General features: G+C 32.9%; 1 protein-coding gene across 4 annotated transcripts in view; it reads left to right on the top strand.

Annotated features, from left to right (window-relative positions):
• Positions 1-12,696, top strand: part of PCDH9 (protocadherin 9) — a 999,353-nt gene extending 986,657 nt beyond the window's left edge. For all 4 annotated transcript variants that reach the window (XM_017848174.1, XM_017848172.1, XM_017848173.1 and 1 more), the window contains one exon: positions 10,582-12,696. In XM_017848174.1, coding sequence (XP_017703663.1) covers positions 10,582-10,955 — 374 coding nt within the window. In that variant the 3' untranslated portion in view covers positions 10,956-12,696. The remainder of the gene's footprint in view (positions 1-10,581) is intronic.
• Positions 12,697-13,658: the final 962 nt, after the last annotated feature.

Genomic DNA, 13,658 nt, shown 5'->3' with positions numbered 1-13,658 from the left:
ATAAAATATCACAAAGCAAATGGAGTCAGGGTGAGATCACAGGACCACAGGATGGGGCGAAATTAAAATTTCTAATGAAGTTTCGGGCACGCATTGTCATTGATAACATCTTATCAGGAGACAGGGTCTGAGAGCAGACAACTGGTCTGATCAAAATTTATTAGGTGAGAATTTCCTCGTCCTAATAAGCCTGGGAGTGCTACAGGAGACTAGCCCTTATTTGATCCCTTTGTCTTCGACTGTAAAAGACAGACACCCCAAAGCAGCCATTTTAGAGGCCTACCTCAGGGGCGCATTCTCTTTCTCAGGGATGTTCCTTGCTAAGAAAAAGAATTCAGTGATAGTTCTCCTATTTGCTTTTGAAAGAAGAGAAATATGGCTCTGCTCTGCCTGGCTCATTGGCAGTCACAGTTTAAAGTTATCTCCCTTGTTCCCTGAACATTGCTGTTATCCNGAGACATCACACATCGGCAGGTTCCATGATGCTCCCTGAGCCGTAAAACCAGCAAGTTTTTATTAGTGATTTTTAAAAGGGGAAGGAGTGTATGAATAGGGTGTGGGTCACAGAGATCACATACTTCACAAGGTAATAAAATATCACAAAGCAAATGGAGTCAGGGTGAGATCACAGGACCACAGGATGGGGCGAAATTAAAATTTCTAATGAAGTTTCGGGCACGCATTGTCATTGATAACATCTTATCAGGAGACAGGGTCTGAGAGCAGACAACTGGTCTGATCAAAATTTATTAGGTGAGAATTTCCTCGTCCTAATAAGCCTGGGAGTGCTACAGGAGACTAGCCCTTATTTGATCCCTTTGTCTTCGACTGTAAAAGACAGACACCCCAAAGCAGCCATTTTAGAGGCCTACCTCAGGGGCGCATTCTCTTTCTCAGGGATGTTCCTTGCTAAGAAAAAGAATTCAGTGATAGTTCTCCTATTTGCTTTTGAAAGAAGAGAAATATGGCTCTGCTCTGCCTGGCTCATTGGCAGTCACAGTTTAAAGTTATCTCCCTTGTTCCCTGAACATTGCTGTTATCCTGTTCTTTTTACAATGTGCCCAAATTTCATATTGTTCAAACACACATGCTCTACAAACAATTTGTGCAGTTAATGCAATCATCACAGGGTCCCGAGGCAACATACATCCTCAGCTTACAAAGATGACGGGATTAAGAGATTAAAGACAGGCATAGGAAATCACAAGGGTATTGATTGGGGAAGTGATAAGTGTCCATGTAATCTTCACAATCTATGTTCAGAGATTGCAGTAAAGACAGGCATAAGAAATTATAAAAGTATTAATTTGGGGAACTAATAAATGTCCATGAAATCTTCACAATTTATGTTCTTCTGCCATGGCTTCAGCCGGTCCACCCGTTCGGGGTCCCTGACTTCCCACAACAACACAGAGAGAGAGAGAGAAATAAATTGAGAGATAAAATGAGCTAGTAAAAATACTAGATTTTGTTGTGTTAGTATTCTGGAGACACTAAAATTAACTTCAAATGAATAAATGAGAATATTTGTTTCCCTGAAATTTTATTATAGAAATATTGGTTAAGGCAAGGAGCAAGTATGAAGGTTAAGATTTTGCTTAGCATATTAATAGCTGTAAGTGCAAAGCAAAATTACAGAGTAAAAATTTACATAAAAAGGAATTTTCTTTAAAACATCACTATGCCTAAATATCAGGGAAACTGCTTTAGCAAATCCAAATCAGTGGAATGCATCTTTCATTTTAAAGTGTTTGGGTTGCACAAGTCTTTGCCTAATAGACACCCATGATAGTATAAAGGAGAAATACAGCAAAAGTGGAACTTAGGAACAAACATTTTACACAAAATAGAAATATATGTTCTTACTACAAAATAATATTATAACTTGACAGTCAGATGTATATTGCATCGAAGAGGAATTTGCCTATAATAAAATTGAACAAAATGAAAATGGAGTGAGATGTGATGAATTTGAACCTAAATCATATGAAAATGACTTGTTTATTTTACAAATCAATTTTGGCAGTCTGTTTAAACTTATTTTACCTACCAGTAAAATTATAAGAAAATTTGTTAATAGAAAAGACCAAAATTTCATACAGTATGAAAACTGGTCAGGAATATAAAAGTCCCATAGTTTTTTTAAAGAAATGCCAGTTTCTAGCTTTGGTATTAAAGGGTTTCAAATAATGAGATTGAAATGTAGGTGGTCAACAGGCCAGAAGCTACTTCTTAATTAGAGCAGTGAATTAATGAAGTAACAGTTCTGCTTCCAGTTATAGTAAAATGACATCAAAACCACTGCAGTATCCTACTACTTAAGTATAGGTGGAGTTCCATTAACTTGGATTGTTTTACATTTTAAACTTTCATCTTTTAAAGTTAGTAATTCAGGCACCTTTCTGAGAGCTACTAATGCCTAAAACTTTGAAAATATTTTATTTGTTTTTTAACAAGAAGGTGAGTAGTGTGAAGATGAACTTTGAGACCTGACATAAACGTTATCTGAAACAACTTTCCAGAAGCTTTTCATTATGTGCTTTTGTTTTGCTTTCAAAATTTAAATGCAGAGACAGATGGCTTGCACAGTGTTATCTGCACTTGTGATTTTACACATACCCAAACCAAAGATAACCAAACTCAGACATTGAGATTGTGGAAAGCAACAAAGAATTTGAGTTAAAAAAATCAATAAATGTTTCAGTGTTTAAAAAATTTATGATAGATGATTTTAATTATTTTAAAAGAAAGGAAATAAACTGGTATAATGATAAAATTATAGGAAGTATTTATAAGTAGTTTGGAATTCTGATCAGGATTCTACACATATATTTTATGATATAGCACAAATAACACATTATAAAATTTATGAAAAAATAGAGAAACAGAATAAAAAACACATATGCACATGATTACACATGCACAAACACCACACACACACACACAAAAGCTCAAAACATCTAATAAGAATCCAGTACAATGATACCTATGATGCACGTTTGGTTTCAATAAATATTTGAGAGACTGTATGAATGAAAACAAATATTTTCATCAATTAATACAGTTACCTAAAGTAATAATAAAATATATCAAAGAAAAGGATTATAGTTTAGTGCATATAATTTATGCAGTATTAGCAAACATCTGAGATTTAAAATGCTATATATTGATGGAAAACTATAGATTACATATGACCATATTTTGGAAAATTTCAATATTTAATAACATTTTAAAACAATGTTTTCTCCTTTTAAAAGCATAAAAAACTCAGTACTTCCAAAATGAGAAAAAATGAGTTAGAAACTAGGGAGTTATTAGCATCTATCAGATTATAAACATGTATAGGGCAGGGACTGACTTAGGAGACCAGTAGAATGAATGTATTCCCTTTAATAATTCATCACAGAATTTTGAAAAAATACTTACTTTTCTTTTACCAATTTACAACACTGACTTTACGGAAGAAAACACGGAAGCATTGTTATTTTCCCAAGATAAAACTCACTGGACTTTTGTTTTTTGTTTTGTTTTGTTTCGTCCTTAATATCACAGCAATTACTGGGAATTACATAGAGGCCCAAAGAAAAAAATTAAACTTTTCCTTATTTAATGTCATGTCCCAAAATAAAACTTACCAAAACATAAAGTAAGTACCCCATATATACATATTCCTACCATGTAACAGAAAAAATAAAATAAAATTTTAAAGCATAAAGCAAATTATATTTTCCAACAATACAGCTCATACTATAACGACACACAACAGATAAGCAGATTGTTGATGGATTGATTGATGTATATAGGTTTTGTTTTGTTTTGTTGTTTGCTGTCTTGGTTCAGTTTTGAGCCCCTGTCTAGAGACTGGTCAGTTTCCCCTTCTTGAGAAGCTAAATCTATATTCCTCTACTTCTCTTCTAGTGATCTCACACTTCTGAGTCACTAAGCAACCTCCCTAAGCAAATGCTTTGATATTAGATAATTTGACATTGCTGTTTTGACCTGGTTCTTGAGAAATTACTCAAATTAGCCAATCCTCAGAGAGCCCTAAAACCCTAGCTAACCCTAGTCAGTTTTCATACATAAACTGTCCCCTAGAGCTCCAGTTTGTTGTTACCTTATTCCCAGATTTAGTCCCTTGTATGGCTCTGCCTGACAGGCTTCTCCCATTTAGAGCTCTAACAAAACACTTCTGCCTTTCATCTAGAGTCGCACTGTGTGTGGCTGGCCTGAGGATAGATCTTTAAAATTTTACAGCAACCAGTTATCTGAAATAAATCTACAAAACTTCTATAAATTTTTTTATAGACTTTATCAAAATCCTTCAAGTCTACTTACAGGAATGAATCATGGGAAGTACAATGCACAAAGAACAATTAATATTATTTAATGAAAATAAACTCATGTTTTGCAAGTTAAAGATTTTGTGCATCAAAATTTTAACTGTAAATGTCTTAATGTCAATTATGTAAAAAAAGTTTAAAGAAATTGAAGAAGAAATGATGTACCTTGAAACAAAGTCTATTGGTTAAGTNAACTGCTTTAGCAAATCCAAATCAGTGGAATGCATCTTTCATTTTAAAGTGTTTGGGTTGCACAAGTCTTTGCCTAATAGACACCCATGATAGTATAAAGGAGAAATACAGCAAAAGTGGAACTTAGGAACAAACATTTTACACAAAAATAGAAATATATGTTCTTACTACAAAAATAATATTATAACTTGACAGTCAGATGTATATTGCATCGAAGAGGAATTTGCCTATAATAAAAATTGAACAAAATGAAAAATGGAGTGAGATGTGATGAATTTGAACCTAAATCATATGAAAATGACTTGTTTATTTTACAAATCAATTTTGGCAGTCTGTTTAAACTTATTTTACCTACCAGTAAAAATTATAAGAAAAATTTGTTAATAGAAAAGACCAAAATTTCATACAGTATGAAAACTGGTCAGGAATATAAAAAGTCCCATAGTTTTTTTAAAGAAATGCCAGTTTCTAGCTTTGGTATTAAAGGGTTTCAAATAATGAGATTGAAATGTAGGTGGTCAACAGGCCAGAAGCTACTTCTTAATTAGAGCAGTGAATTAATGAAGTAACAGTTCTGCTTCCAGTTATAGTAAAATGACATCAAAAACCACTGCAGTATCCTACTACTTAAGTATAGGTGGAGTTCCATTAACTTGGATTGTTTTACATTTTAAACTTTCATCTTTTAAAGTTAGTAATTCAGGCACCTTTCTGAGAGCTACTAATGCCTAAAACTTTGAAAAATATTTTATTTGTTTTTTAACAAGAAGGTGAGTAGTGTGAAGATGAACTTTGAGACCTGACATAAACGTTATCTGAAACAACTTTCCAGAAGCTTTTCATTATGTGCTTTTGTTTTTGCTTTCAAAATTTAAATGCAGAGACAGATGGCTTGCACAGTGTTATCTGCACTTGTGATTTTACACATACCCAAACCAAAGATAACCAAACTCAGACATTGAGATTGTGGAAAGCAACAAAGAATTTGAGTTAAAAAAATCAATAAATGTTTCAGTGTTTAAAAAATTTATGATAGATGATTTTAATTATTTTAAAAGAAAGGAAATAAACTGGTATAATGATAAAATTATAGGAAGTATTTATAAGTAGTTTGGAATTCTGATCAGGATTCTACACATATATTTTATGATATAGCACAAATAACACATTATAAAATTTATGAAAAAATAGAGAAACAGAATAAAAAACACATATGCACATGATTACACATGCACAAACACCACACACACACACACAAAAGCTCAAAACATCTAATAAGAATCCAGTACAATGATACCTATGATGCACGTTTGGTTTCAATAAATATTTGAGAGACTGTATGAATGAAAAACAAATATTTTTCATCAATTAATACAGTTACCTAAAGTAATAATAAAAATATATCAAAGAAAAAGGATTATAGTTTAGTGCATATAATTTATGCAGTATTAGCAAACATCTGAGATTTAAAATGCTATATATTGATGGAAAACTATAGATTACATATGACCATATTTTGGAAAATTTCAATATTTAATAACATTTTTAAAACAATGTTTTTCTCCTTTTTAAAAGCATAAAAAACTCAGTACTTCCAAAAATGAGAAAAAATGAGTTAGAAACTAGGGAGTTATTAGCATCTATCAGATTATAAACATGTATAGGGCAGGGACTGACTTAGGAGACCAGTAGAATGAATGTATTCCCTTTAATAATTCATCACAGAATTTTGAAAAAATACTTACTTTTTCTTTTTACCAATTTACAACACTGACTTTACGGAAGAAAACACGGAAGCATTGTTATTTTCCCAAGATAAAACTCACTGGACTTTTGTTTTTTGTTTTGTTTTGTTTCGTCCTTAATATCACAGCAATTACTGGGAATTACATAGAGGCCCAAAGAAAAAAATTAAACTTTTCCTTATTTAATGTCATGTCCCAAAATAAAAACTTACCAAAACATAAAGTAAGTACCCCATATATACATATTCCTACCATGTAACAGAAAAAATAAAAATAAAAATTTTTAAAGCATAAAGCAAATTATATTTTCCAACAATACAGCTCATACTATAACGACACACAACAGATAAGCAGATTGTTGATGGATTGATTGATGTATATAGGTTTTGTTTTGTTTTGTTGTTTGCTGTCTTGGTTCAGTTTTGAGCCCCTGTCTAGAGACTGGTCAGTTTCCCCTTCTTGAGAAGCTAAATCTATATTCCTCTACTTCTCTTCTAGTGATCTCACACTTCTGAGTCACTAAGCAACCTCCCTAAGCAAATGCTTTGATATTAGATAATTTGACATTGCTGTTTTGACCTGGTTCTTGAGAAATTACTCAAATTAGCCAATCCTCAGAGAGCCCTAAAACCCTAGCTAACCCTAGTCAGTTTTTCATACATAAACTGTCCCCTAGAGCTCCAGTTTGTTGTTACCTTATTCCCAGATTTAGTCCCTTGTATGGCTCTGCCTGACAGGCTTCTCCCATTTAGAGCTCTAACAAAACACTTCTGCCTTTCATCTAGAGTCGCACTGTGTGTGGCTGGCCTGAGGATAGATCTTTAAAATTTTTACAGCAACCAGTTATCTGAAATAAATCTACAAAACTTCTATAAATTTTTTTATAGACTTTATCAAAATCCTTCAAGTCTACTTACAGGAATGAATCATGGGAAGTACAATGCACAAAGAACAATTAATATTATTTAATGAAAATAAACTCATGTTTTGCAAGTTAAAGATTTTGTGCATCAAAATTTTAACTGTAAATGTCTTAATGTCAATTATGTAAAAAAAGTTTAAAGAAATTGAAGAAGAAATGATGTACCTTGAAACAAAGTCTATTGGTTAAGTTATAAAGAGAAAAACCTTCCTAGAACAGTTAACGGCCCTCAGCTCATTTTAATGACACCCTTTACTTCCTTCTCAGCTCACTGCTTTTAAGCCAATTATTTGTTTCCCAGAATAGCTCACAGCTCCATAAGGGCAGTGTTGACATTTTTTTTGTCAAGGCTATAGCTCTGGTGCTGATCACAGTGCCAGCACATAGTACATGCTCAGTAAATGTTTCTGGAATAAATATATGTTATTCTTTGTAAATATTTTTTAAAAGGATAAATTCTATTTGTTAAAATGTGTCACTCAGTGCTGAAAACCTAAGGTATACATATTCTTATAAACACCTACACAACACATTCTCAATCTTTGGGTGATATGTCTTAAATAATAAGATGGCAGGGTGTGTTGCATAAGGCTAATTTTAAAATAGCCTTGCACATCCTCTCATTTTTGATGGGCTTAATAAAGCCCTGATGTGGTGACATTTCTGAGGTAGCTGGTAATTTTTTTCCCTTTGGAGATTTTAACAATAAAAAACTTATTAATGATGCTGGAAATGTAAAGATTAAAAGTTTGCTTATAGGCTTCAAGATATGTTACACATCAAATTGGTGATTAATTCCATTGATGTTTAGAAAGGAGTAAATATATTTAACAGAGAAATTAAATTATTCATTTATAAACTGTCACAAAGTATTGCTAGGCAAAGGAATTTGCTGTTGAGGAAGCATTTGATGTAAGATTTGTGAAATCAGCACCTTCTATTATAATTACTTTAGGTCTGCCTTTAAGCAGGGTATATCTTTAATAATCCTCAGAACATTTTCAACCTCATAAAAGTTTAATTAACAATTAACATTGTTCGTAGAGCACTACTATTGTTTAGCACTATGAGGAATCAGAAGACCAATGTGCCGTTTTTTTATTTGTTTGTTTGTTTGTTTTTTCCCATCAATTTTCAATCTAGTTGGGAGGAAGTTAAAATCAAAACTTGCAAATGTACCGAACCCCTCCAAAAGACAAAATGGAATTAACGTAAGAGTTGAGGGAGCTCAATTAGGAAATTTGTTATTCATCAATAAAGAAAGTTCTATGGAAATCAACGTGCAATGAAGCATGAATTGGTAGAGTTATGGAAGCTTGCTTTTGTTGTGTGGGACATAAACTGACCCTTGAAGAGATCAGTAATTAAATGAAAACAGGCCTGGCAAAAAACATCTTCTAAGCCTGTGATCCTAATGCGGGGAGCATGGATTGGTTTAAGCAAAATGTGTTAGCTTTGTGAATGCAGAGTCACTGAGTACACCTAAGGGAGTCTAGAAGTGAGAAATTAGTTTGAACTTTTAAAATGTGGCCAGATTGTAGAAGGCAAAGAAAGGCTCATAGAGAAGTTTAAATTAAATATCCAGAAAAAGGAAGTAATCATTGGAGGTATGTGAGAGGAAAAGTTTTAAGTAATGAATATGTGTTTAAACAAAATAAAACTGTTTGCTTTTGAGGGATGGGAATATGGTTCAGATGGGAAGTAATTTTAAGGTTATTCTAAAAGGAAGACTTTTAGATATAAAAAAAAATCGCTGAAGTTTGAGTTTGTATGAAATAGTGTATTTCAGCCACTTTTTTCACATCTAGTATCTGTTCTGTTTTTAAATAACTTTTTTTTTTTATTTCAATAGCTTTTCAGGTACAAGTGGCTTTTGGTTACGTGGATGATTGTATAGTGGTGCAGTCTGAGATTTTAGTGCACCCATCACCCTAGTAGTATACATAGCACCCAGGAAAGGTACATTCAGTATCTATTTTGATATTGCCTGTGGTTTGCTGTTTCTGATGTTTGCCATCAACTGTTGCCTGTCTCAGTAGGAATTTTTTTTTTTCACATGCAAGAAATAATTAGAATATTGTTAAGGCAAATAGAAAGCTCACAATTATTGGACATTTAAAAATATTAGTTGTGCTAACTTGGATTTTAGCAAAGACCTACATTCCAATTATTGAGCGATTTAAATTGATGAGTAAGCAAACTTGCAGGTATGTTTTCTTTACTTTTTTTCTGCATTTTTTTCTGATGACTCTCCGCTTTTGAAAATGCTTTATGCCTCAGGCATTTTTGCCTATCCACTTAACTTCATTCGTAAAATCAATTCCTAATTTCCAAGCTATCATTTATCTATCACCTGGCTGTTTAATCAAGGGGGGTAAGACAACAGCAACAAAGAAACCCAATTTATTTCTTAACCATTTGGCTTATGTTGTTTTTTAGTAAAGGGCTGATTTCTATTTAAACAATCAGAAAATAGTTTACTTTTGAAATCTTGGTTAAAATGTATGTTCTAACCTACTGATAAAAAAGTAGAAGATAAATTCTGTGATCACTTTCTTTCCCCTGAATGTTAGACTCCATGTGATTCAATTTGTAATTTAGCTTCAGTTTTATACTTTAGAAATTTAGAAAATAGTTAAGCTCAGAGGAACCAAACACTGTCCGGATGCAAATGGCTTCTTCTTTACTTGGATTTCAGAATGTTCGCAGCTGACCAGGTGTATCATTAGTAAGATACAATAGTTATTCTTCAAAATGAGTATTTAACTTTTCAAAATGTGGCAAGATATTTTCATATAAAATAATGTGTTTATGTAGGAAAAAACAATATTTTATATAACCATTTAGAGTATTTATTTTTAATGATGCTATGTTTCAAGTGGTAATTTTGCTTTTTAACTTAGTGGAGTTGTATTATTTATATATTCTTTAATATTGCACATAAGATTATTCTACTTTTATAATTTATCATAAATATGAGTTTTTTTCTGGGATTTCTTAGAATGTAAATTAGTAATAATCTGTATGCCTTTATCAAGTCTTTATCAAAGACTTGATAAAAAATGATACATCATGGTTATATCTGTTTACCCATATCTGTCTTTTTATCTATCTGTGTCTTTGGATCTAAATAACTAAATAAAGGATTAAGAAGGAAAATATTAATAGGTCACTCTTACCTCCATAACAAATTTGATTCCTTTTGTGTTAATCTTTAAAAGATGGAGAAATGTATCCTTGAGTTGCTTGACTTGACTCAAAGATATGCTTGACTTTATGAAAAAATAAGATCACTAATAACATACTTTTTCTCTAAGAGATAATTTTAATTGAAAATCTTAACCACTTTCTTTTCTTATATTCTCCCTCTTGTCTTCTGCAGATGGGCCTCTGGGTCCCCGAGGATTAGCTGAAGCTACAGAGATGTGCACTCAAGAGTGCTTGGTTTTGGGTCACTCTGATAATTGCTGGATGCCTCCTGGCTTGGGTCCATATCAACACCCCAAATCTCCTCTCTCAACCTTTGTACCCCAGAAAGAATGGGTGAAGAAGGACAAGCTTGTGAATGGGCACACCCTGACCAGGGCCTGGAAAGAAGACAGCAACAGGAACCAGTTCAATGACCGTAAGCAGTATGGCTCCAACGAAAGCCATTTCAACAATGGCAGCCACATGACAGACATTCCTCTGGCAAATCTGAAGTCTTATAAGCAAGCAGGAGGTGCTATTGAGAGTCCTAAGGAGCACCAACTCTAAGAAAAGGCTATATCCGACCTAATAACTTTAATCTAAATAGACATGCTAATACCGTGTGTGTCAGAGCTTTATGTATTCAATAGATCTCTACAACTATGCCCCATCTAGCAGGGATACTTATAACTCTGTGTTAGCACCATGGAGAATACAGTATTTTGCAACATATAAGAGAAGATAGTTCTAGTCATGCAATCTTGTTTACTAGAATTGATTAAACTCTCCAGAGATCTCTCCATTGTGCAAAATTTTTTTTATTATTGCATTTTATTTTGACCCTGGACTGCTGCTATGAACAATAGAATATGTATTTGGAAAGTAAGAAAGTTTCATGGATTAGAGTGACTGAAAACATACCCAGTTTAAAATTGTGCTTTTTTTTTTTTTTTTTTTTGTCATTGATTTGTGCTGAGACCGCTATACTTGACATTATACTGCAAACAAAACTTAAAGAGATAAGCATTAAACCTATCGTGCTGTTAACAACGTTAGTGGACACTTGTAAGTCAATCAGTGTTAAAGTATTTGTAAATAGAAACAAGCTATTATTAACAACTTTTGTGTACTTATAATGTTCATCTAAAATGTTGTAGCATAATTCTGTGTTTTACGGTTGCTTCTGTCCTTCTTTTTATTTACCTCTTTGTTGTTATTTTCGTTGTTTCTTTTAGAGAGGTGTTTCTGCGTTAGTAGTCTGTCTTGACACACATTGTTCAAAGAATCTCAAACACTTGTGTTTAAAAAAGGTTCTGAAATCTTGCTTCTTGTATGATAGCTTATGATGCTGGAATTCTGTAAACAATAAAGATGAAAGAAAAAATGATAACTATACAAAAAAGGACTTCTGCAAAAGCTTGGAAATTCAGAACCTATTTTTTACATCCTTGTTTTCAAAGCAGGCAAAAGCAAAATCATCTAATTAGTACCATTAAGTGAGAGAGTAATGGAAAAGTGTTATCCATCAAAAGTGATATAATATCCTGTACTTGTCACTCATGCAAAACTAATGTATCAAAATTAGCATATATGGAAGAAAAATCATTATTCTAAAATAGTTTCAATTGGGCAAATGTGTGTCTACAACTTTGTTGAAATGGCAGAGTTTGTGTTGATCCTCATATACAATAATGTTGTTGTAACACAAGTGTTATTAGACCATAGCCACAAAATATTTAATGTGTTGTGCCTTCATGATGTAACAGAACATTCTCCAGGTAGGGTAGTTGGGGGAAATAAAGGGATAAATCTCTAATTATTGCTGTTTAACTGTTTGTTATCATAGTTGGTCAATGCCTGGCAGGTACCAGCATATTGTCACTTAGGTCAAACCAACAAAGTGACAACTAATGTTAATAAGATCTCAGTTGCACGTACAAACAAATCCAAATTCAAACATTCTTAGGAGGTTTTTGTTAAGGCATGACAGATGATTTAAACAAATAAATAGCATGCAACAAAATGTCTTTATTGAAAGAAGTGGAAGTTATCTTAATGCCACGGTTCACCATCAATTTAAAAGTAAAAAAAACAAAAAAAAAAAAACCCAAAAAATTTAAAAAAAAGGTTTGCTAATCTGATAGTTAATTTGTTCTTACCAAAAAATAAAATTACTTTGTAAATAGCAGTTCACATTTTTCCACAGTATAATGGAAAATAATGGGTAGGGGTGCATTGCTTATTGAAGTACATTTTTGTCGGTTTGTGAGGGGTGTTTGATGACTTTGACAGAATAAATATCTAAACAATTATCCTTGTTACTGCTTTGCCAGTTCTACGTTATTTACAATTATTCAGCTCTTGCAATAAATATTCTGAATTCCTGATTGTAGTGTGTTAATTCTTAGTCAACATCCAAATTGGTTATTTATATTTCTAATTGTTGGGTAAATATATGTGGATAAAATTTAACTTTTATTTAGAAATTAAGGAAGATTCATTAGGATTTAGTACCTATTCTTTGAAAATGTGAGTACCATGACAAGTGTTCAATTACCCTAATGGTCTTCAAAACTATTTTTTAGGGAAATTCATGGAGAAAGTTCACTCACTTTCTGGTCAAGATTCACGCAAGTTTCATCAAAGTGAAATCCCAAGTCAGAAACTCTGCTGGTAGCACTAGTTAGTGAGGTTATTTTCTGATTCTTTGTCTCTTTAATAAGACTTCATGGAACAAACTGTCACTTATGTCATCATTGGCCAAGGCAGAAGATCATTCTGGGATTATGGATTAAACCCAGAGTCAAACTTCATCTGTATTTCTTTCAGTTTAGGGAAATAGGCACAGAAAGCTATCAAGGATAAGAAGACACACTCAAACATATGCCATGTGTGTATGCTCATCCTAGAGCAATTGCATCAATGTTCACTCATGCTGGAGTTTTGGGCTAGGTAAGTAAGCCTGATTCTTCAAGCCCTAAAGCTTTTTGAAGGATTGTGAAAGAGGATTTGGGAGTCAGAGGCATAGTGTTAAAGTTATTTGCCTGGACCATTGTCTGAATATGACATCCTAACCATTCATTCCTAATAAGCTAGACCTATCCCCTAGTCTGAGGTACACTGTAGCACCACTCTCCTTTCCCTCACAGGGGTAGAGACTGCCCCAAGATACAAACAGGGAATGAATCCTGAAAAGAAGACATTCTGAAAAACAGAAATTAAAATCCATGCCTGCACCATTCCACCATTCCTTTGTTTTTTTGTTTTTTT

Source organism: Rhinopithecus bieti, unplaced genomic scaffold (genome assembly GCF_001698545.2).
Source record: "Rhinopithecus bieti isolate Rb0 unplaced genomic scaffold, ASM169854v2 scaffold_30452, whole genome shotgun sequence".
In the NCBI taxonomy this organism is placed as follows: Eukaryota; Metazoa; Chordata; class Mammalia; order Primates; family Cercopithecidae; genus Rhinopithecus; species Rhinopithecus bieti.
The sequence above is the reverse complement of the archived record's forward strand: the minus strand, read 5'-3'. Positions and strand labels throughout refer to the sequence as shown.